This window comes from Pseudorca crassidens, chromosome 20, assembly GCF_039906515.1.
Source record: "Pseudorca crassidens isolate mPseCra1 chromosome 20, mPseCra1.hap1, whole genome shotgun sequence".
NCBI lineage: Eukaryota > Metazoa > Chordata > Mammalia > Artiodactyla > Delphinidae > Pseudorca > Pseudorca crassidens.
The window spans coordinates 11,766,282-11,791,773 of record NC_090315.1 but is presented as its reverse complement, the minus strand read 5'-3'; the positions used below and the strand labels follow the sequence as shown (position 1 = coordinate 11,791,773).

The window sequence follows — 25,492 nt, the reverse complement described above, 5'->3', positions numbered from 1 at the left end:
ATTCAAAATAACGATAGCTTAAATTACACAGAGATGTATTTCTCTCTCCTGCAACAGCCCAAGCTGGTGGGCAGCTCTGCTCTGTGAAGGTGCCAAGGAGCCTGGGCTCCTCCATCTTGTTGCACTTGTCCCCTTGGCCCAGGATGCCAACGCACTATGTCCCCACTCTAGCCAGAAGAAAGGGAAAACGAGAAAGGGAGGCCCTCTTACTTTAAGGGCATGACCTAAAAACTGCACCTCTGCTCACATCTCATTGGCCAGAATCTGGTCACATGGCCACACTTGCTGCAAGGGAAGCTGGGAAATGTAGTCCTTATTCCAAGCAATTAAGGGTCCAGCTAAAATTTCTTTAACTGATATGAAAGAGGAGGCTCATAGGTCAGCTGTGGGGGCACCACTAGTTTCTCTTCCTTATAAACTTACCTCCGATAGGCTCTTTATCACCTGGCAGGAGGCAACAGACCAAAATATACAGATCCAGAAACAGAGAGGGACACAGAACAGGACCAAAAACAGAGCCACGCAAGCTTAGTTTCCTCTCCCAGACTCATCAGTCTCATAATAACAGGAAGGTGGGGACAAAAGCCGGGAGCCTTACTCTAACTCCACCTTTCTAACTGGTGTGCTGTTGGCTTTTCAGGTGAGACAAGTCTGTGTTGTATGGGACAGTCCCACCTATTACTGCAGGATCTTTACCCCAATAAATGTCAGTACTGTTTCACCCTCAGGCGTGTGACGACCAAAATGTAAGCAGATATTTCCAAAACCCCTGGAAGGGGCTGTGGATGCCTCTGACAGATGACAGGACATCCTTCCATGGAAATGAGAAACATGCGGGATAAGGCTTTCCCCACTCAAACTTAGCCCCTGGTGGGACAGGGAGTTCTTTTGGGTCTCAAGCTGCTTTTTTTACAATTCTGTCCAGAACTGCCCAGCATTGGCTATTTGTCATGTTATTAATAAAATGATGCTTTACTGCTCCCCTCCAACACACCATCACACACACACATACTCACACACACACGGAGCAGGAGAAATAAACGGTGCTACAAGGACTCAAGGAGCCAAGCAAACAGGATCTGACCTTGTGCCTCATTGTCCTGAGGATGGGAGGAAGGAAGCGAGGCTGGCTTGGGGTGAATGTGACTTACGTCTGTGTGACCTTGAACAATTTATTCAACCTCATCCATGTGTCTCTGTTTTCACAGATGAAAAGATGAAAACAATAATAAGGCTGTTAGAAGGCCCAAGTGACTTTATTTTTTTAAATTTTATTGGAGTATAGTTGATTTACAATGTGTTAGTTTCCCAAATGACTTTATTTCTTTTAATATTTATTTCTTTGTTTATTATTTATTTTTGGCTGCGTCGGGTCTTATTTGCGGCACACAGGATCTTTCCTTGCGACACACAGGGCTCTCTAGTTGTGGTACACAGGTTTAGTTGCCCCATGGCATGTGGGGTCTTAGTTCCCCGACCAGGGATTGAACCCTAGTCCCCTGCATTGGAAGGCAGATTCTTAGCCACTGGACCATCAGGGAAGTCCCCGCAGATGACTTTAAAAGATTGTTGTGTATAATGTTTAAGATCACAGACTCCAGAATCTGGCAGCTGGATCTACCCAGCCATCCACCAGCTGTGTAGCCTTGGGTAAGACACTTACCCTCTCTGTGCCTCTGTTTCCTCCTTTGTAATAGGAAAATGGCAGCACACCCCTCAGAGGGCTGTTGAAAGGATGAATGAACTAATATTTGTAAAGTGTTTAGAGCAGTGCCCCACTCAGAGTTGAGTTCTCTGTAAACGTTAGCAATTGTCATGCCACGATTATTTCCTCCAAGTGGGACTCGTGTATTTTTTAAATTAAACTCTCGACTTTATTCTAATTTCACCAATATTTCCACTAACATCCTTCTACTGTTTCAGGATGCACTCAAGACACCATATCACATGTCATTTTCATGACTCCTGAATCTCCTTTGTGACAGTTTCTTAGTCTTACCTTGTTTTTCACGGCTGTCATAGTTTTGAGGAATACTGGTCAGATATTTTGTAGCATGTCCCTCAATTTGGGTTTGTCTGAGTTTTTCTCAGACTGGAGTTATGGGTTTGTTGGGGCGGAGGCGGGGCAAGAAATACCATAGAGGTGAAGTACCCTTCTTATCACATCATATTAGGAGCTACATAGTACTCACATGACATCACTAGTGATGGTAGACTAAGCTATTTTTTTTTTGGTTTTTTTTTGTGGTACGCGGGCCTCTCACTGTTGTGGCCTCTCCCGTTGCGGAGCACAGGCTCCGGACGCGCAGGCTCAGCGGCCATGGCTCACGGGCACAGCCGCTCCGCGGCACGTGGGATCTTCCCGGACCGGGGCACGAACCCGTGTCCCCTGCATCGGCAGGCGGACTCTCAACCACTGCGCCACCAGGGAAGCCCTAGACTAAACTATTTGACGCTAATGAAAGAGAAGTGACTTATTAGATATTCCATCTGCCATTTGCATTCTTTCTTCCTACTTAAGCAGTCAATCCCTTCCCCAAGTTAACTATGGACTTGATGATGGTTTGTTTGATTTCTACATAATTTAGCTATTTCTTGGAATATAAGCAAGGGTTTATTTTAGACTGTAAAGGCAAGCTACGTACATGACTGTTCCTGGCCTTCTTCTGTTTTTTAAAAAACAATTTAAAAAAATTTAATTGTGATTTAAAAAAACCCTCATGATACAAAATTTACCATCTTAACCATTTTTGAGGTACAGTTCAGTAGTGTTAAGTATCTTCACATGGTTATGCAACAAACGGGCTCGTGTTCTTTTTGTGACACACACACGAAAAATTTACACAGTTATGTGGACACGTTTTATTTTGATCATTATGTTTTTATTTTCATCTGCATTAATGTAATTGGCATATAAGTATAAAATTTTGTGAATGTTACTGTTTAAAAACTGAGTTGAGGGCTTCCCTGGTGGCGCAGTGGTTGAGAGTCCGCCTGCCGATGCAGGGGACACGGGTTCGTGTCCCGGTCCGGGAAGATCCCACGTGCCGCGGAGCGGCTGGGCCAGTGAGCCATGGCCGCTGAGCCTGCGCGTCCGGAGCCTGTTGCTCCGCAACGGGAGAGGCCGCAACAGTGAGAGGCCCGCGTACCGCAAAAAAAAAAAAAAAAAAACAAGCTTCAGGTGCTGTTACCCGGATAAAAGAGAGTGAGTACTGGTGGAGCAGAAACCACAGGGTCCTCATCCAAAAATGGTTATTAATCATGTTGCAAATACTTGTTTATTACCCATCAGTGGTCCCCTGGCCTGGCTAGTTGGTCCAGCAGAGGCCTTCAGAAAAATCATAGAAGAGGCAGTATGGCTAATATTAATACAGACATAACCACGTCACTTGATAATGACTACTTTTAGAGACTCACGGGGGAGACTTTGCCCCAGGGTGAGGTAGAACCTGGACATGTCTGGGAGAGAAAAGCATGAACTTCTGAGTCAGATCTGAATTCAAATTCCAACACTCTCATTGTACTCACTCACTCCCTCATTTTTTCATGCATTTGCTAAAGGAAATTAATTGGGCACTCATGATGTGCCGGGTACCGTTCTAGACCCTGAGAAAACCGTCATGAGCCAAACAAAATCCCTACCCTCCCGGATCTGACATTCTAGCTAGGGAGGTGGATGTGGGGGATAAGAGACAAATAATAAACAAGCGGACAAAGAAATAAGTCATTTCAGATAGCAGTAAATATTGAAAAGAAAAGAAAGCAGTGTGTCTTGCTAGCAAGAAGCTAGGGGCCTGATTTGCAGTAGGTATTAGGGAAGGCCTTTGTGGAGAGTTGATATTTGATTTGAGACGGGAATAATGAGATGCAGTCAGCCATGAGATGATCTGTGAAAGTCTCCAAGAGGGAGTAGCAGTGCTAAGGCCCTGAGGTGACCCGCTCCAAGAACTGACAAAAGTCATTGTGAATAGCTCTGTGACATTAGGTGAATTACTTAGCCTCTGTGCACTGCTGGAAAATGAGGATGCTCATACCAACCCCTCAAGGTTACAATGAGGATTCAGACAACAGCTGTAAGACGCAATAGCTAGGGCCTGTGCACAACAGGTGTTCAGTAAATATTAGCTAGCATTTGGACAATATTATTATTAACTTAAGAAGGAAAGAATGGGCCTGGACGGTAAAAAGGATGAGAGAAAGAAGCTTTTGTGTCTTATCCTTCCAGAATCCAAAATTCAGGATACAGTATGAGCAAGGCTCTGAGAAGGGGCTTCTGATCATGACTCCAGGACATCCTAGATACCAATATTAATAATAATTAGCATTATCGTAATAGCTACGGCCATTCATTGGGCATCTACGATATTCCAGACACTCTGCTGGGCCCCTGATGTCCGTGGGCCCCTCTGCCCCTGGGGTAGGCACTGTTATTAACACCCCCATTTTACAGAGGCTCGGAGCCAATAGTCACCAAGTCTGGAGCAAAGCCAGGAGGCCAGCATGAGGCCCAGACACCGCCTACCTGATGACCTTTGGCCGGTCGTTGCCTCTGATGTGGGGTTACAGGGGCAGGACACTTCTGCCCCACTCTCCATCTTCACCATTCCCCCGGCCTGGAGGGGCTGGGAGGAGGAGGCAGAGAGGAGAGCCCCTTCTCCAGGGACCCCGCCCCAGCCTGCTCCCCACCCACACTGCCACCAACCCAGTGCTAGAGAAGAGTGCACACCTGGCGGTGACTTCCCAGCCCACAGCTGGAGCCCGAGACCTGGGGAGGCGGAGGTTGGGCCGGGAATGGGCGGGGCCAGTGCGGGGGCGGGGCCAAGGCTGCGTACTTGACTGTGCGCTCTAGGGGACCCCACTCCCGACAGGGCGACTTCCCCTGAGCCACCGCAGGACGGAAAACGGTATGAGGTGTCCTCTCGGCGCCGCCGGCTCCGGCCACAGCCCCGCCTGGAGAAGGATGCTTCTAACAGGTGCGTGAGAGACAGGGGCTGCACCCACGGGTTGGAGACAAAGAGGGGATATCCCCGGGGAGAGCCTTTATTCAAATCAGAGACGCCCCCACTCTGAGCTCTGACTCTGGTCAGTTTAAAGCCCTTGCAGCACGGGTGCCCGACGCACAGGAGCTCTTGAAATCCCCAAGAGGCCGTGCAATTGATCCCTTCTACAAAGGAGGAAAGTGAGGCTCAAATAGGGGTGGGGTCATTCGCTCAAGAGCACGTGACTGACAAAGGCAAAATCAGAATTCAGGACCCCATCCCAGTCCCTTTCCACCAGAGCACCGTGCCTCACCCTAGCTGTTCACATCTAATAATAATTTTAAAATAATAAGAACAACAATAATAAAATAACCATCATAATATAAAGAGGTCATTGTGACTGAGTACTTCTACATGTCAGCCTGTTCTAAGTGGCTTTCTTATAGTAACATTTAATTCTTAACCCCATGAGGCAAGAGCTATCTGATCCCCATTTCATAGAGTGAAACTTAGACACAGAGAGGTTATGGGTCCTCCCCAGGCCACACAGACTGAAAGTAACAGAAGGAGGACTCGAACCCAGATGGTCTGGCCACCAAGACCACACTTTCCAGAGACCACACACATCTGCCTCTCAGAGAATAAATGAATTGCCTGTTTTTCCAGGTCTTAAAAAGTCCAGTTCTGTGTCATTTCAAAACCCCACCCACAGTTTAAGGCTTCACCTCCTCTCCAGCTCTGGCGTGGGTCAGACTGCAGCGGAGACATGGTGGCAAGCGGTGGGCCTCGTTCCTATTTCTCTCTGTGGGTCCTTTCTCCCCACACAGAGCTGAGGCCTGTGCCCACCCCACCCCCAAAGGCCATGCGCAGGGGAGAGGAAAGCAAGGAAGGGGCAGGAAAGTTTCAACTTGGCTGCTGTAGTTGTAAGGTGGGGACATGGCCTTCTGTGTGGCTGAGGCATGATGGTTAGATCTTTCTGGGTGGGGAATCCACCCAGCAGGTCGTCTCCCATGGGGCTCTTTGCCAGGACAGCCTCCAGCCGGCTCCCTTCAGAGGCATCCACACTGGCTCAAGGAAAACTCGTGAACATCTTTGTTATCCCACCAAACGCTGGAGGCGTGGGCCATTTCCACCCAGCCCACTCCCCCTCCATCCCTCACCTGGAGACTTTGAGGTCTAAGTTCCCACAGACTCCGGAGCACACATCTCCAGCTCTCCAAGAGGTTTTCTTGGGGCCTCCCTGACTTGGCAGGAGGTGGAGGAAAGCCCCCAGCCCCAGGGGGCACCCCCAGTTCATCCTCAGCTCTCCCCCAGGAAGCCTCACTCTGTGCCATCCCCTCCTCTCCATGAGCTCTCGGCCTCCCTTCCCAAGGCCTGGCGGTGGCAGAGCAGCTGGTGCAGGCGGAACTGGTGACGGGTAACCCCTGTTAGCTAGACCTTAGTTGGGAATGGGGAGCTCTTAGCATCTGTTAGTTTATTCTCAGCCTCTGGAACCTCTGGGGAGATCTTGAGACAATGGGAGAGTCAAGTGTGACATTGTGGTGTATTTATATTTATACTTATATTTATACATAGTGATTCAGGGAGTGTCCTGGGCTCAAACGGGGAAAAATTGAATAGAGACTTTTTCTCATTTGATGGAAGATTAGAGATGAAATAAAATAGCCACGCTCCTGGCAAGTAAGAGTTCTGGAACCATCTCTACGGTTCCAGCTCTGAAATTCCATATATATATATTTTACAGGTATTATATATAAGGTATTATTATGGTATATATTGTATATATAGTATAGTATTTATAGGTATATATATGGTATTATTATAGTATATTTATATATATATATTTTATAGGTATTATATATATATTATTATAGTATATAAATCTTATATATAAGGTATATATGATATTTAGGTATTATATGTATTTAATACCTAAGTTGGACTGTCCTGAGCCCTGAAAATTCATAATCTCATTGAATCTCAGGCACTCAGTTGGTTACCATCAACCACCCTCCTTGATGAGTGGGAAAACTGAGGCTCAGGGCCCTGAAGAAAGAGCAGCCGAGTCAGGGTTATGAACCCAGGTCCAGCGGCCTCGGAGTCTATGAATGAAACCATGATTTTACATCAGCTGGAGTAAGGATTGCTAAGATGTGGGGTTTTCTTCTTCAGATGCCTTGAGGACACTCCCTGAATCACCAGGCACCTGCAGCGGTGTCAGAGTCAGAACTTGATAACAGAACACGGACTGCGTGACCTGGGATCTTCCCCTTCCATCATGTATTCAACAAACACCCCTAATGCCTACTCAGGGCCCAGCCTGTGCTGGGGACACAGCTGGGGACACAGCAGCCCTGCCCTCCTGGGGCTCACAGTCCAGAGAGAAGACAGACCCGTCCCCAGACAGTGATGACCCAGAATGGGTGGGGCAGGAATGGGTTGGGGGAGGGAGACCCAGAGGAAAGGGCTCAGGTCTGAAGCTAGGAAGGTGGTGGTCAGGGGAGGACCTTTCAAAGCCGTCAAAATCGAAATAGGACCTCGGAAAGATATGACGTCAGCTATGCAAATTGCATCCCTGTGCTCTTTGTTTCATAAAACCGTAAGACAACAAATTTTTCTATCAAGATAGAAAAGCAAAACCTTGAGCAGCTTCTTGGGTATAACACTTTATTCCTGTCACTTTGACAAGAGCTTCCATTGCCCCATCAAGTCAATTAAGGTCCCTGCCCAAACACTGTATAATAGTATCTATTACCAAGCGCACCTGAGGGTCAGGGAAGATTTCAGAAGGCGGGATGCCTGAGCCAAAACTTGAATCACAGCTTGATAAAGAGTTGGTGCGGAACAGCATTCTAGGTAGGGAGAACAGCACAGGCAGGGGCCTGGAGGCTAGAGCAACTGCACGGCGTTCAGTCGGACTGATGCAGAGGATGAGGGAAGAGTGGAAAACGGAGCGCAGAGATGTAGCAAGAGTGACAGGTGAAGGAGTCTGCACTATGTCCTGAGGGCACTGGGGAGCCATGGAAGGTTTATGAGCAGGGGGAGTAGAAAGGTCACACCAGCTGCCGACTCAGAGAGAAAAATCAGTGGAGGTGGGAGGTGGGCAGTGAGCCTGCCAGAAGACCCTGTGGTGAGATGACTCCTAACTCTCCACTTATGACCTTGGCTCTGAGACTCATGCTTGCTGTGCCTCAGTTTCCCTGCCTGGAAAACAGTGCCAACTTCTGAGTTGTTGAGAGGGACCACACACACACACACACACCCCCTCCCTGGGCACATCACGTTTGTACCTGACGATGCCGCCTGCCCTGGAAGATGTTCTCTCTGGCCACGGCTTCTCCTTCATTTACCCAGAAGAGACCTGAGGTTTCACATTTGTTCTGTAAGTGGGTATTTCTGATCCTTAAAATGTAACAATTTATCATGTGTTTTTTATCTTAAAAGGCACATTTACGGTACTTGCAAGTGTGGAGGCAAGAATGACAATAATGATGAAAATTATAATGAATGTCCAGCATTGATCTGGCAGTCACTTTGTTAGTGCATTAGTCTAAGCACTTTCCAAGCACTAGATCGGGGCTTCTGAACATCGGCACTACTGACATTTTGGACCCGATGATGCCTTGTTGTGCGGGCCCGTCCTGTGCACTGCAGGATGTTTAGCCGTATCCGTGGCCTCTACCCACCAGATGCCAACAGCACACCCTCCCAAGTCGTGACAACCAAAAAGATTTCCAGACATTGTCAGTGTCCCCTGGCAGGGGGGTGGACTGGGGTGGGGGGGATCATCCCCACTGAAAATCTTTAGAGACATTATTATTCTCATTTTATAGATAAGGAAACTGAGGCTCAGAGAGGTTAACTAACTTTCCCAAAGTCACCAGAGCTAGTAAGTTCTGGGACGTGCGTGCCGGCAATCCAGTTCTGGAGCCTGCCATCTGGGGTGTGTGTGCATTTGTGTGTGCAAAACAATTAAGAGCCTAGTTTATACTCTCTTATTTATTCAGATTTTACTTAATTTTTGAATGGGTTATACATTCCCATGGTTCAAGTCGCAATGATGTATAAGAAGGCCTTGAGTGAAGTCTCTGTCCTTCCCCACCCACCCAGTTCCCCATGTACCTTCCCTCGCCCCCACCTCCCACATACAGATAACCACTATATTTTTTTTTTTTTGCAGTACGCGGGCCTCTCACTGGTGTGGCCTCTCCCGTTGCGGAGCACAGGCTCCGGACGCGCAGGCTCAGTGGCCATGGCTCACGGGCCCAGCTGCTCCGCGGCATCTAGCATCTTCCCGGACCGGGGCACGAACCCGCGTCCTCCGCATCGGCAGGCGGACTCTCAACCACTGCGCCACCAGGGAAGCCCAATACTTTTCTTATCGATACCTAGGAGCTCTATATATGGTAGTGAAATGGGCTCTTCATCTGTGATATCAGTTGCAGATTATTTTTCGTAGTATGTCATTGTCCTTTTGACTTTGTGGGTTGTTTTTTTGTTAACTTTGCAAAAGTTTCTTTTTATTATTATGTCAAAATTTTCAGCCTTTTATGACTGGCGTTCATGTTCTTACTGCAATAGTCATCATTCTAGTGAGAGGCAGAAGAATGGGGTGGGCAAGTGCATAGGGTCCGGAGCCAGACTCCAAGGGTTTGCCTCCATGCTCTATGCAATATGGAAAATTAGGGGAAATGAGAGAAACAGGGATGGGGGATACACTGGACAGTATCGTTTAGTGGCTACGAATTTCAGCTGCCTGGGCATGGATCACAACTCAAATGTTTATCACTTATGAAATTCTGAAAGAACATCTTAAATTCTCTGAACCTCCATTTCCTCATCTCTGATAGGGGTATAATAGCTGTGTCAGTCAGAGGCGAGGCAAGACACAGATGGTCCACTCAAAAGGAGTAATGAGGAGAGTTTAATAGGGGGACTAGGCAGGGTATAGGTAAACTGACATGGGATTCTGCAGCACCCAGGGGCTAGCAACAGCAGGAAGCTACCACCTCCCCTGGGCTAGAAGCTGTAAAAGGAACAGCAGCCCCCAAACCCCAAAAGAGTGGTGTATGGACAGGGTCACCCAATAGGATCTCTAATAGAGGGACCTATTGAACCAGTGCTGACGTAGCAGGGAGGGAGCTGTGGGACCAGTTACCTCAAGGTCACTCCCTTCAGCCCTCCTGTCTTCCACCAATGCTCCCATTGGCAGAAGCCAACCAGAAACAAAAGGCGAGGGATCCCCAGAGATGCAGCTCAGGGAAGTCAGCCTTTTGGGGAGCAGAGCAGAGCAAGATGGAGGGCGAATCTGCGTGACATCCAGCATAATAAGTGCCTTGTGGGGCCGAAGTAGGAATAAGTAAGATAATATATGTTCAACATTTTAGACAGTGTCTGGCTTGTAGGAGGTTCTTAAGGAATGCTCCTTTTTACTTCTTTATTATTATTATTATTATCACCGTCGTCGTCATCAACTCTGATGGCCCTCATTCTCACCAGCACAGGAAGGGTTACTTGCTGGGACACCATCTTGCCTTTGATCCCATGGCTTCCTGCTCTCTCTTCTCCCTCCCACCCCCTCCAAGGCAGCCTGCTGGTATTCTTCACCTGCTCTGCCTCCTCGGAGCTGCCCTCTTCTGGGTCTCTGGACCCCTCGACCGAAGGAGCCGATGCCCACCTGCCAGTCCCCAGAAGCCTCGATGGGGTTCTGTCTACTTCTTGGTTCCGAGGGCACGAGGCCCAGCCAGAAGCCATGATCTTCTCCCCTGAGGGCCTCCCAGGGCCCGGCCACACTGGCCGGGAGACGCTGGATACCCAAGGCAGCCTGGTCGTCAGAAATGTGACAACTCAAGATGCAGGCAGCTACACCGTGGTGCTGGAAAGCAGCAGGGGACGCAGGAGTGTGATGGCGCAGATACAGGTCCATGGTGAGCGGGGCCCCATGGCGGGAGGCACCCGGTTCTCAGTCAGCAGTGCCCATCGGGACCCATTCTGTCACCAATCCTCCCTAACAAACCACCCCAGAACTTAAAATAGCAACTGTATTTTCAGCTCAGGATTCTGCTGAACAGTTCTTTTGGTCTCAGCTAATTTTAGTCGGGCTCCCTTACGTTTCTGCAGCCAGTTGGGGGAAGGGATTGCGTAGGCACTGGTCCAGGATGGCCTCCTTCCCATGTCTGGCAGTGGCCTGGCTGGCAGCTGGCATAGTGGGGGTAATTGGGCCACGAGGCTTCTCATCCTGCAGCAGGATAGCCTAGGCTTGTTCACTCAGCAAAGGATGAGAAACAAGAGCAGAAGCTTCAAGGCCTCCCGAGGCCCCGGCTCAGAACGCGCATGCCATCGCTTCTGCCACGTTTTTATTGGCCAAAGCGAGTCACATGACCAGCTTTGCTCCAACAGGAGGGAAATAGGCTCCACCTCTTGGTGAGAAAAGTTGCAAAGTCTCCTGGCTATTTCTTTGTCATCTATCACACTTTCCAACAGATATTCATTAAATATTTGTTCATTATCACTTGGGGAAGGCCAAGGGTCTCTGGTGGTAGCCTTCAGAACTCACCTCTGGTTTTTCTGTTTGCTTTTTCGGGGTTTTTTTGCAGGACGCGGGCCTCTCCCGTTGCGGAGCACAGGCTCCGGACGCGCAGGCTCAGCGGCCATGGCTCACGGGCCCGGCCGCTCCGCGGCACGTGGGATCCTCCCGGACCGGGGCACGAACCCGCGTCCCCTGCGTCGGCAGGCGGACTCTCAACCCCTGCGCCACCAGGGAAGCCCTCACCTCTGTTCTTATGAGCTATTCAGCTCTGGACTTGCACTTTCACACCTGAACCAGAAAAAACAAGCCCTGAGGTTAACCAGAGCCATTGTCCTTAGAAGGTAGTTTAGAGACGTATTAATCTACTAGGGCTGCCGCTCCAAAATACCACATGCTGGGAGGCTTAAGAAACAGAAATCTATTTCTCTCAGCTCTGGAGGCTGCAAGTCCAAGATCAAGGTGTGGGCGGGGGTGGTTTCCTCTGAGGCCCCTCTCCTTGGCTTGCAGATGGCTGCCTTCTCACTGTGTCCTCACATGACCTTCCTTCTTTGTGTGCACCCCTGGTGTCTCCCTGTGTGTCCTAGTCTCTCTTCTTATAAGGACATCAGTCCGATTGTATTAGGGCCCACCCTCACCGCCCCATTAAAGGCCCTATCACCAAACACAGTCCCATTCTGAGGTACTGGGCGTTAGCACTTCATATGAATTTGGAGTGGTGGGGGCGGGGAGGGTGGGAGCACAGTTCAGTCCTATAATAGTTAGGGTTCAGATTCTGGTGTGCTAATAAAGACCCAAAACAACAGTGTCTTAAATAAGATAGAAATTTATCTCTCTCACGTAGTTGTCTGGCATGAACAGTGTAGGGATGATGCGGTGGCTTCAGGGTGGCGGGACCCAGGCTCCTTCTAATTGTTCTGTCCTCACCAGGTTCTATCCTGCCTGGGGGACCCAAGAGAGCTCCCATCACGTTTGCATTCCAGCCAACATAACAGGAGAGGAGAAGGGGAGGGAGGATGCCTTCCTCTTATGGCCCAACACAGAGGTTGCTCACATCCCATTGTCTGGGAACTAGTCACATGGTCATACTTAGCTATAAGAGAAGCTGAAAACGTAGGCTTTATCCTGGGCAACCATATACCTAGATAAAATGTAGGATTCTGTGACTAAAGGAAGAAGGGCAGAAAAGATGGAGGGAGATGCCAAAGGCAGGGATATCTGAGCTGGGACCTGAAGCCTGGGTGGGAGCGTGCCAGGGGAAGAGTTGGGGAAAGTGCTCGTGCAGAGAGACCAGCCGGCGTAAGCACGGGAAGCATGAGTGAGTGGCTCCAATTTACTGAGCCCTCCCTATGGACCAAACGCTGGGGGATTCCACAACAGCACGAGAAACAAGATGCTCTAAGCGCCATGCCCCTTGCACAAGTGGGGAGACTGAGGCTTGGAGAGGTGACATCCACAGCCTGTGGTCACGTCGAAGCAAAGGGCCAAGCTAGGATTCGCACCCCTCTCTGTGATCCAGGAGCTCATCTCCTTCCACGCTGCCTCTCTAGCCCTGCGACATCTCTCAGGTACAAGCAAAGGTGGAGAGAGGCGGCTAGGAACCCCGCTTCTGCACCGGGATTTTTTTTTTACCTCCACCAGGACATGTAAGGGCTGCTGAGGTCCATCAGTCTACATATCTGTGATTTGAAGGCCAGGTCTTCTAAAAGCCCACCTCCACACCTGTGCCTGTGCCGTTCTCTGCCTGGTGCTTGTGCAGGCTCTGAAACCGGAACCGCCTGCATTCAAATCCCTGCTCCTTCGCTTACTAGCCACGTGCCTTTGCAAAGTGACTTCCCATTTGTGTGTTTCAGCGTCCTCCTCTGTAAATGGAGTCACTGTAGACCCTCCCTCGTAGGAGTGCTGTGAACAACAAATGAGCTGTTCGCGCCAAGCGCCTAGAACAGTGCCTGGCACAGAGTAAGCAAACGTTCGCCATGAGTTTTTCAGGGGACTTGACCTCTTTGAGCTTTCGTTTTCCCATTAAAAGGGGGCTAACAATAAGACCTACCTCATAGCGTTGTTGTGAGGATTAAATGAGTAAATCCAGTGGCTTCTGAGCTTTTAAAATCATGACCCACAGTAAGAACTGCATTTCATATCATGACCCAGTATGTCCGTATATCCACACACCACCAGTCACTGAAAGACACGTGTCGTAAAGTAACAATTATTGCTATGAGTAATGCATTCTGATATTTTCTATTATATTTCATTTCATGTTTTAAATGCTGGTTACACCCTACTAAATGACTTCACCCAAGCATGGGTCTCATTCGCAATATAACAAGCCAGTAAGATAACAAGCTATCGTCAACATGTGTTTAGAATGGTGCTTGGCTCATAGTAAGAGCCCAGTCTAGGTGGCTGTTACATATTGATTCTTGTTTCCACATCTGGTGGGCTCTTTCTCCTCCTGCAAGGCTTAGCTCAGGCACCACCTCCTCCAGGAAGCCTTCTGTGAGCTCTCTGGTTGGACTGAAGTTTTTTTCCCTTTTCATGTTGCACGGAAGTTGGAAATCATCTCCGTGTGGTGGTCCCCAGCACTCACCACGACATCAGATTCAAATCCCAGCTATGCCTCTCTCTCTGACCATGAGGCCTGGCCCTAAGCACCCCCAGACCTCAGAGTCCTTCACCTAAGAAAAAAAAGAAAAAAAAAAAACACAAAAAGAGAACTATGGCGAGGATTATATATGTGCTCTGTAAGGAGCCCTCCCAGCAGCCAGTGGCTGAGGCCCCAAGCCTCGGAGGTCCCCTTGACCCCTCACTCTCTCCCACCCGCATCCAATCCATCGGCAAGTCCTATGGGCTCTGCCTGCATGATCCAGAACCCAACAGCTCCTCCTAGCTCCTTGGCTTTTATCCTGGCCCAGCTGAGGGCAGGGGAGCTGGGGTATTTACATGCCAGCCCGCGTCAGTCGCTGTGGAAGGCTGCCCCGCTGTGTGCCCACCCTCCAGCACTCTGGCCTGTTGCCTCCATGGTCAGAGCAGGCTCTGGCAGCTAGCAAAAGCCCTGAAGCAACAGATACAGTGTTGGCAGTTGAAAGGGCTGAGGGTGAGGGTATCAACAGCTCTGCTACATCCAGCGTCTGGGCACAGACCAGGCGCTCCAAACACATTCGCTGGTGAATGAATGAGTGGATGAATGAATGAATGAATGCCTCTGTGGTGAACAGAAGACGGGCTCAGCCTCTCTGAGTGGTCTCCACCCATGTGATCTTGCTCCCTGTTTGCACAGCCAACTCTGATGGGGTGCTGCCGCTGACATTCCCGGGGAATACACAAGGTATCCTCCGGAGTGAACTCAACTACTCAGTGATCCTGCAGTGTGTGGCTTCCATCGAACCTGAACCTGTGCTATGACGGACCTTCAATGGGCATCCTCGTGGGATCGGGGAGAGGCTGATTATCCAGAGGTTGTCCTTGGAGGACCTGGGCACCTACGTACGCTTGGCCGAGGATAGCCAGGGAATGTATGTCTCCCAGCCTGTGACTATCACGCTGCCACGTAAGTACCCCACCCTCACCCCGGACCCTGTACCCTTGCTGGTCAGTGGCCGGGTTTCCTGATTCCACTGAGCCACATTCTATGCTCAGCCCCCTCTGATACCCTTTATAGCCAAGATGGTATCTCATTCTTTCATCCTCCTGGCAGAGTGGGGATTACTAGCCCATTTTACAGATGAGAGGCTGCAGGCCAAAGACATAAACTCTAATGAAAGCTCAGGGCAGGATCTGGAGCCAGCTGCCTGGGTCCCGGCTCCAACCACCTGCTGGCTGTGTGAATCTGGGAAGGCTCTTCGCCTCTGAGTCTCAGCACATGCCGGAGAAAAAATTAAGGTGATAATATAATGAGTGGTTCCAAGCCTGGGTTTTGGAATTTGAATTTTGGCTCCACCACTTCCTGGCTGTGTGATTTTGGACCAGTGCCTTGACTTCTCTGTGCCTCAGTTTCCTCATCTATAAAATTGGGAAAATAATAGTGCCCACCCCAAAGTGTGGCTGTGAGCATTCGATGAGATAAGCCGGTGAACAGCTTAAAATAAGAGTGCCTAGCACTCTGCACCACTAGTGAGTGATCAATAAACATGAACTAGTATCATTGTCATGATTAGTATTATCCATATTATTATCAATTTTGTGCCTGTCACGGAGGCTCAGGAGGCAGTAACAAGAACAGTCAGTTAACTGGGATTAGAAAAGGGGTTTGGGAGCCCGTCAAAATGGGGTTCAATTCCTGTCCCTGTGCCTTCCTGGCCGGGTGACTTAGGACAAGTGACGTCCCTTCTCTGAGCCTCAGTTTCCTCCTGTGTATAATCAGAGTGATCGTGTAGACCTCCGCCAGATTGCTATAAGGAACTGAAATGGTGTATGTGTGAGGCTAGCAGAACACCAGTTAGCAGGTGCTTTAAGAATAGCAGCAGTTACCGTGCACATTATTTTTAGTATTTCTGTTCGTGGAGTGAGCTGGAAAGAGACAGAGAAGCTGCCAGTGGAGAAGCAGGGAGGCATGTAGGCCGCGGGGATCACATGAGCAAAGGTCCAGAGCATGGAAAGGGCAGGGATAATGGAAAGCCTGGCTTGGCTACGTTCCTGAGACCTGTCTCTCTCCCCAGCCAGGGTTCAGTGGGAGCTTCAGGATTTGGTTCTGAGGTGATTTCCTGGGAGAAAAAAAGGGTAAAAAATGTAAATCTTGGAGCACCTGTTGACCCTGACACATTCATTGAGAATGACAATACTTCCAAGACCCCGTTTCCTCACTCATCAACTGTTCAGGAAATGTATATTGAGCACCTATTGTGACTGGCCCATGCTGGGCAGTGCTGAGGGCATCTGGTGACAGAGACAGTCCTGGCCCTGCCCTCACAGGACTCCCAGTCCAGTAAGGGACAGACCTGTCCACAAACAGTAATGACCAGAGTGGGCAGGGCTGGGGTGGGGGAGCTCAGAGGGCTGTGAGACCCAAGGAGGTGCCTAACCCAGCAAGGGGATCAGGGCGGGCTTCCTGGAAGAGGGGGCATCTGAGCTGATACTAGGATACATAGGAATTGTCCAGGCCAAGGGAGAGAAAATGGCACAAATGGCATTCCAGGGGCATAGACAAAGGCCTGGAAGTAGGAGAGAGAGGGGAGTGAGCTTAGAAAATTGAGTAGACTCCAACCGGGCTTGGTTATAAAGGTAGGGGGTGGAGAGAGATGAGACTGGCCAGGTGGCAGGGCCTTGAAGGCCAAGGCAAAGTCCTGGGGAGCCACGGCAAGGTTCTGAGCAGGGGAGGAATAGGGTCAAGTGTGAACTTTAAAAAGACCTCTCTGGCTTCTGTATGGTGGGAAGATGGGTCGGGGAGGGACTGGGACAGGAGAGCGGGGATGAAGCTGGGGTGGAGACCCGGAGGACGGGGAGGAGGTGGAATGGTGGGAGTGGGGGGTAGGGAGGGAGGATGTCTCCTCCAGTCTCTCCCCTTCTTGGTTCCCAGAAGCCGTCGTGGATCCCACAGACCCTGTGCCCATCAAGCCGAACCCTACCCTCTCCCTGTCAGGAAGCTCTGCCTTTGCCCTCATTGCGGCCGCACCTGTGGTACTGGTTGGAAGCGCGGTCTTCACCATAATCTGGAAGCTAAGGTACCTGCCTTCCCTCCTTCCCATCCAGTCGGCCCCCACAAGGCGCAGAGCTCATTCCGCAGCAAGACCGAAGCCAAACCAACTGCCTCATCCCAAAGAGCTTAAAGCTCATTCGGAGACGATGCCATTGACCCCTGATGTGCCCATCCAACTCGTCAGTTCCCAAAGCGGCCCCAGGGGAGCAAAGAGACAGGAGAGGTTCTGGAGGTGTGTCTTTGCCACAATGAGGGCAAAGGCAGAGCTTCTTCATCCCTTCGTTTTTGTCGAAGAGGAAACTAAGGCTGAGAGAGAACTGTGCCCCAGACCGCACAGTTGAAGAAGGATTCGAACCCAGAATACTGCCTCACTCAGTTCTAGCCCCTAACCTACACTGCCTCTGTTCCGACATTAACGATACAAGCCTTCGCAGCTGACATACTAAGGAAGAGAAATCTGAATGCTGAAATGGTTTGGAAAGGCGCTGTGGACCAGCTGGGAGGGACTGGGGCCAGGTCTCCTGTCCACGAGTGCCGTGTGGAACCTTCTAGGGGTCGGGGAGGGCCAGGCTGCTGCTGAAGCAGCCACATCGTCTTCGTCCCTGTGGCTCTCATTTCCTGGGCCCTCAGTAAGTGCCAGGAGCCCTCACGTCACGGCTCTCAGGATGGGTGCTGTTCTTGTCCTCATTTCCCACGAGTAGAACTAAATCTCAGAGAAATCCATCAACTTTCCCAAAGGACATGCCGCTGACAAAGAGCTGACCCTGAATCAAACCCAGGTCTAACTCCAAAGTCATGTGCTTAGAGGGGAAAGGTGAGAAATAGGGCTGGTGTGAAAAATCCTCACCCAGACCCCCTGGAATCCCTCCCTCCGTGAGCGGCAGGAGGGGTCACTTCCTGTCCTCCCCGCCATCTTGGCCAATACCTATTATGGCAGACCAATGCTGACATCATCCAGAAGGAACCAGCCTTGTCCAATCAGCTGTGACCTTGGAGATGAGGTCATGAGGACAAGCATGGCTTGCCCCAGTGGAGAGGGGCAATCTTCAGGAAAGAGGGGTCTGGGCTGGGAGGCACCCTACACACACGTCTACGATACCCATCAAGGGCCAAGAGAGACCCCCGTGGTTTACAGTGAAGGCCATGGACCCTGAAGCCAGGTCCCTTAGGTTCATCCCAGCTCTGCCATATGCTAGCCTGTGGGACGACTTTGGGTGACTCGTTTAACTGCTCTGTGGCCCATCAGTAAAACAAGGATAACGGTAACATAATACCTGCCTCAAAGGGTAGGTGTGTGGATTACGGGAGATGGTGGGAGTAAAGAACTCTAAACAATGCCTAGCACGTGGGGAGCCTTCAATGACTGTCAGCCACATGTATTATTATTATTGTTTTTGTTATTATTAATATTTATCTCTCTCTCTTCACTGTAGGTGTGGCTGACAAAGAAGAAATGGCTGAACCGCTTTGGGTTTTTTTTTTTCAGTTTAAATAAATTGAATAAAAATTTAAAAAACAAATAAATGAATCTAGACAAAAGGAGCTATTACAAGCAGATCTTAATCATGCATTTTTATGTGGTACTCAGAAATACTAACAGCTATTTTACAATGTCCAGTTTCAAAAGATAAATTTTGTGCGGGGCTTCCCTGGTGGCACAGTGGTTGAGAGTCCACCTGCCGATGCAGGGGACACGGGTTCGTGCCCTGGTCCGGGAAGATCCCACATGCCGCGGAGCGGCTAGGCCTGTGAGCCATGGCTGCTGAGCCTGCGCGTCTGGAGCCTGTGCTCCACAATGGGAGAGGCCACAACAGTGAGAGGCCCACATAACACACACACACACACACACACACACACACAAAAGATAAATTTTGTGGAACACATGTGTACATTTCTGTCCAGTATATAATTAGTAGTGGAACTTCACAGTTATAGAATATGTATATCTTCAGCTTTTATCACTGCTCCCAAATTGTTTTCCAGTCAAATTCATTGTATTTTCATACAATGGGTTCCACAGTGAAATACTACATAGTAATGGAACAAATTTAGATAAATCACAAAAACATGAAATCTCGTAAACACAGCTACAGGAGAGGGCAGAAGTTATACTACCATTTTTAATAATATAAGCATTACCAGGAACTCACTAGCGGTCCAGTGGTTAGTACTCTGTGCTCTCACTGCTGAGGGCCCAGGTTGGATCCCTGGTTGGGGAACTAAGATCACACAAGCTGCATGGCATGGCCAAAAATAAAACAAAAAAAACCCCTACTCTTTGCTATTAGAAGACAGGATATGTGGGGTGGCAAAGAAAAAACAAAGGAGTACAAATGAGCATCTGAAGTGTGGGCACCTATCAGTCCAACAGGTGATACCAAGAAGGAGTGTGGGGAGGGGAGAATCCTGGGGCTGGGGACAAGATGAAGGCCCTGGCAGCTCCATTTGAGACATCCTCCCTCCAGGTTTTCTGGTCATTTTTCTGTGGGATGTTCTCATCTTGTTGAGAGCCCCAGGGACTGCTTTTGTCTCCTCTTGCCAGCTGCCAACACTCCATCTCCCCATCTCACCAAATCCCTTGGAGCACATAAACAATCAGTCCAGATTTCTTAAAACTCTTGTGCTGCAACCAAAAGAAACTCACTGAAGTAGCTCAAGAAAAAGACACAGGGAAGATTTAATATACGGGTCCAGGAAGAGTTCCAGGAATCCAAGGGTGTATCAGTCAGCACTTGCTGTGTAACAAACTACCTGCCAAAACTTAGTGGCTTGAAACAACAGTGATTTATTTAGCATACAATTCTATGGGTTATCAACGTGGGTTGGGCACAGCTGGGCAGCTCTTCTGGTCTCTGCTGGGCTCACTTATCCATCTACGGTTGGTTGGCAGGTTACCTAGGGGCTGTCTGGACTAGGATAGCCTCAGCTGTGGTAACTAGCCATGTAACTGACTCTTCCATGTCATCTCTCATTCTCTAGCAAGCAGACACAAGCATGCTCATGACAGAGGCAGGACTCCAAGAGTGAGGGCAGAAGATGCAATGCCTCTTAGGGCCAAGGTTAAGAACTGGCAAATTATCACTTCTGTCCCATTCTATTGCCCAAAGCAAGTCACACGACCAGCTCAGATTCAATAGGTGGGGAAATGACCTCACTTTTTGATGGGAGGGGAAGAATCTGTGGCCGTTCTTGCAATCTACCACAAATGGCAGGACACCATGGTCAGAAAGCAGGAAAGCTACTGGGACCAGGGTAGTTGCTTGCTGCCTCTCCCAGCCTCCCACCCCTCAGCCCTTGTAATCCTCTTCTCCAGGAACATGGAATTCACAGTTCTCTGTCTCGCTCTGTAGATGGGCCGTCGATGTTTCTCCATCCATGTGGAGAAAGGCACCATCCCATAGCTTGCAAATCCACAACACCCCTGTTCAAAGAAACTGCCCAACTTAGCCAGCATCCCTTTGCCTTATCTCTGACACCTCTGGAAAAGGTATCTGATTACCTTACTTTGGGACAGTTGTCAACCTTGGTCCCAGCACTGTGGCTGCAGTGTGGAGCAGAGGTGTTTTGTACAATCAGAGGTCCAGGGGATCATCCCCATTTGTGAGGGCTCAGTGCTCAGTAAAAAGTGGGGAGGTTTTGCCTTGTAAGCTGGGCAGACACCCCAAAATATTCTTCTACACATGCAGCTTATTTTTGCTCCTTTTCAAAGAGAAAAAACCTTCCAAATGCAGAGAAGTGGGGGAAAGTGGTCTCAACCCCCAGAAATCCATGGTACATTTGTAAATGAGATCAAACACTTTCTTTCACTGGAGAATCCTGACAGGTGGCAGGCAGAGGGTACTCACTGACCCTACGCAAGTCACTTACCCGCTCTGAGACTCACCTGCTTGAAACGAGTATGAACGAAACTCATGTGCAGATATGGCTAACATTTGAGGAACATTCAGTGCTTCTGCGACACACTACCATGTCAACATAAAGGCACCTACAATATCATTACGATTAGCAATAATAGTAGCAGACCTGAGTTCAAATCTTGTCTGTTGAGGGCTGTCCACGTGCCAGCCACTACACTAGATTCCTTATGTGATTCATATGTTGTATCATCCTCACTGCACCCACTGAGGAAAGGAGAACTACCCCCACTTTACAGACAAAGAAGGTGAGTCTCAGAGAGGCTAAGTGACTTGCCTCAGGGTCATACCATGGTGGGGCTGGCCTCCAAGCCAGGCTCCCTGGCTCTGAAATCCCTGTTTCCAGTCATTCCACTGCCCCGTTGCTCCCTCCCTAGAGCTGGAGCCCCATTCCCATTCTCTCACGGGCCCCCTCACGTCCTATGTCAGGGAGGTGTCTTTGTGCTCATGTACATAAGATAAAAATGAGGCACAGAGAGGGCAAGTGACTTGCCCAAGGTCACACAGCCACATTTGATGCCAACTCAAGTCTGCCCAATTCCAAGGCCTGTGCCTTAGACCAGCGCTGTCCAAGAGAACTCTCTATGGTGATGGAAATGTCTATATCTGCAATGTCCACTACAATATTATTCAACAAAAGTGGCTATTGAGCCCTTGAAATGGAGATAGTGTAACTGAGGAACTGAATTTTTATTTTCTTTACTTTTAATCAATTTTAATTTTAATTTATATACCCACCTGTGGCTAGTGGCTATTATACCGGACAGTGCAACTCAAACTCCTAATTGTTAAAAAAAAAATAACAAATCCCCCAGCATCTATATGTGTACATTACTGACTCTGTGGTAGTTCTGGGGTCCTTGCCCTGGTCTATCCAAGGGTCCAGATTTGCTCAGAAGCCCCTTATATGGAACCAGCTCCTTTCCCATCTGAGGCATCCTGCCCTACCACCTCCCTCCTCCCACTTCCCTCCACTGTAAAGGAGAAGTTAGTCATTTCCTGCCTGGGTGGTGACGGAGGGAGCTGGTTCCTGCGGCTTCTAGTCTATCTGGGTCTCAGAGATGACACTGTAGCCACCACTTGGCCACCAGCTAGAGTCCAGCTGTCCTCTGGTCAAGGCTGCAGCAATTCCCCTTGCCCTTTGGAATAGCTGAGAATCATTATGATGTCCCTCCCCCACTAAAAATAAACTGTGCACATTTTCTCAAAGAGATCTCCTGACCACCCCTGTTATAAATTCAGTCCCCTGGTTGAATTTGCCCATAGCACTGTTCTGCTTTCTAGTACTTAGCACGTTGTGTCATTAAATATTTATTGGTGTGATTATTTAACATTTATCTCATCTATCAGACTGTCAGCTCCGTGGTAGCCAGACCTGTATCTGTTACACAGTATGTGCTCAGTGAGTGTTTGTTGAATGAATGAGTGAATGAATGAGAGGCTAAAACCACACCACTAGGAAAACTCAAAGGCTCAGAAATGAAAGCATCGATTTGAGTCCCAAACACTCCCCCACGCCGGAGTTTAACAGGAATAACCTGACTCACACACCTCTCATTCTCTCTGTGTGTCAGAAAAGCAGGGTCGGGCATCCTGAGGCCCCTTCCCTAACCCGACATGGAGGGTAAATGATCATCTGGCTGCAGCAGAATAGCCCAATCTCGTTGGCAACTACGGTAAAGATTACCCTCAGAGACCCACACTCTCCTCCCTCCATAATAACGGAATCCTCAATTTTAACTGGGCACACGATGTCCAAGGGGAAAGGAAAACTACATTAGCAGTAAACTGTGAGAAGTGTTATGTGTGACGTGCAGAACATGTCCTTAAGGTGAGGGAGCATCCTCTCCTATTGGCAGGAATGGGAATGTGATGGCTGGAACCCAGCAGACATATTGGATCACGAGGCGACCGTCTCATGTGGAGGAGGACAGGTGGCAAGTGAGGGGTGTGCTGAACCCAGCGTGTGCCAGCTCACGAGAGCTCATGTGTACACCTCTTCCTAACTCCACAGTCAATGATGACACATTGGTAGCCTGAAATCAATTGTGGTGGTGGTGTTTACACCGAGGAAATTGGAAAATACTACAAATTGGATTTTTCTTTTTTCAGAGAGCTGAGTTACCAACACGCCACTGAAAAATGGATGCCTGGAGATTCTGTGAAGCCATCCAGCCAGCCCTGTCTTAAATACCTCTGGAATTCCTATTACATGAAAGAAGAAACAAACGTCTATTTGCTGAAGCCGTTCTTGTTTTAGTTCCATTGTTCCTTACAACCCAGTTGACTCCTAATGGATATATCTAACCCTGAAATTTAAACCATAAAGTCAAAAATTTAAATGCCACTTGGCAAAACAAAGGTTGAATGGCCAGGAGGGAGCCTGTGACCACATACAGTCTTGAATGAATTGGGCCACAGTGAAAGCGTGAGTAACAAGGAAAATAATATGCCAACATCCCACAGTGGGGGCAGGGGGGTAGGGATGCAGCTATCGGAAACATGAAAGAACTGAGAATCCCACAGCTGTTCTCATTATTCTGTGACTATGTAGACATCACATGTTTTGTATCCAGATAAAAGAAAAACTGGAACTTTCCTTCTCTGCGCAGGCATTCTCTCCCTCCCAGGCAGCCGTATCTGCCATGATGTGCTCACTGACCACAGGCAGAAGCAGAGAAGGAAGAATAGTCCTGACGTGGGGTAGAAGGAGAGGGCGGAGAGAAAGCTGAACTGTCTTCAGATTAGGGGAGACTCAGGGAGGAGAGGACGCTGATGAGACAAGATGATCTCCAAGATGTGTCCCAAACTCAAAGCGCATCCTCTCAACCTGGCCCTCTCCCAGGTCTTCCCCCATCTTAATGGAATATAAGCTTGGTAGGGACCCAAAATCACAGAGGCTTAAACAAGATAGAAGTTGGTTTCTCTCTTATGTAACAGTCCCAGCGGAAGCAGTCCAGGAATGGTACAGAGGTTGTGCTTGGTGAGGTCATCTAGGGAGCCAGGCTCCTTTACCCTGTGGTCTTGCCATCCTTAGAGCGTTACACGGTCAAGATGGTGCACCACCAAGTCCCCATTCCAGCCAGCAGGGAGTGGCAATGATGGAGACAATCTCACTGCCTTCCTCTGAAGGCGTGACCCAGAAGTTTCTCACATCACGTCTGCTCACATTCCAGCAGTCAGAACTTGGGTCATGTGACCCCGCGAGGCCCTGCCTGCTTTATTACCTGCTCACATCTCTAGTCTCGCCTTGCTCCATGCTCCCCCTCTCCAGCTGCACTGACTTTAGTCAGGGTTGGCTAACTGCTGTACAAAATAGCTCCAAAATGTCAGTGGTTTGGCCCAGTTAAAGTGTATTACTCACTCACGCCGTAGGCCAGTGCAGGCCACCGGGGAGACTCCTCCCCGTGCAGTCGTTCAAGGACCCACGCTCCTTCTAGCCTGTGTCTTGGCCCTGCTCTGCGTCATGTGACCACAGTAATACGAGAGCTTCTGAGCTTCTGAGTTCCTAGAAATAAGAGGAAATGAGTTTAGGGAACAGCTAGCCAGTCTCCCTCACTCTTTGGTACTTAATGCAGTTCTCTCCTGCCCCAGGTCATTTGCACATGCTGTTTCCTCTGCCTGGAATACTTTACTCTCCTCTCCTTACCCAGTTAATTCCTAGTCTTTTAAAAATCCCAACTCAGTCACCACCTGCCTGGATTTCACCCCCCACCCTAGCTGCACACACCCAGGAAACCTCTCCTCAATAGTCATCAAAAGTTGCCGATGTAGGGACTTCCCTGGTGGCCCAGTGGTTAAGACTCTGCCCTTCCACTGCAGGGGGTGCAGGCTTGATCCCTGGTCAGGGAACTAAGATCCCGCATGCCATGTGGTGCGGCCAAAAAAAAAAAAATTGCCAATTTATAAGTATTTGGGTGATATTTTGACAGTATGTCTCCCCAATCAAGATTGAGTCCCAAAGGGCAGGAACTGTATCTCCCTTTGCTCAGTATCTTATCCTCTGAACCTACAATAATGCCAGTCCATGATGGGCACTCACTAAACACTTGCTAAATGAATAAATGAATGAATAGAAGAAAGAAAGTTAAATACTTTTTGAGCCCCAAAAGTTCTGCGGCGTCGAGTAAAGCACTAACCTAGCTCTCTTCTGTCCTCATGGGGTGAGCCAAGGCCTCCAGGATCTAAGGCAAGGTGAATAAACAAAGCCAGGTGCACAAGGGATTTCTAGCTGTAACCTCTGGCCGTAATTTCTCTCCCCAACTCTTACTTTTCACATCCATTTTGCCAGTGGTAACAAAAACATTTCCTCTCAACTACCATTTTTGATAGACTGGCAGTGGGTCCTCAATGATCGGTATTAAGAATTCTGGGAAACTACCCATTCTCCCCAGGAAAAAGTGCCTGTATAGATTTTTTTTTTTTTTTTGCGGTACGC

The 25,492-nt window shown here is 49.1% G+C and overlaps 1 protein-coding gene and 1 long non-coding RNA gene across 2 annotated transcripts; one reads left to right on the top strand and one right to left on the bottom strand.

The window, feature by feature from the left end:
* Window positions 1-10,398: 10,398 nt before the first annotated feature.
* IGSF23 (immunoglobulin superfamily member 23) lies at window positions 10,399-18,685 on the top strand. The gene is given in 4 exon segments (XM_067718369.1): window positions 10,399-10,906; window positions 14,786-15,055; window positions 17,021-17,165; window positions 18,574-18,685. Coding segments are annotated over 4 exon segments (933 nt in total). The 3' UTR covers window positions 18,584-18,685.
* On the bottom strand, window positions 10,872-24,656 carry LOC137214500 (uncharacterized). The gene is made up of 3 exons (XR_010938931.1): window positions 24,419-24,656; window positions 13,556-14,183; window positions 10,872-11,796 (listed from the first exon to the last, which is right to left on the bottom strand). It is a non-coding gene; the product is annotated as an uncharacterized lncRNA (long non-coding RNA).
* Window positions 24,657-25,492: the final 836 nt, after the last annotated feature.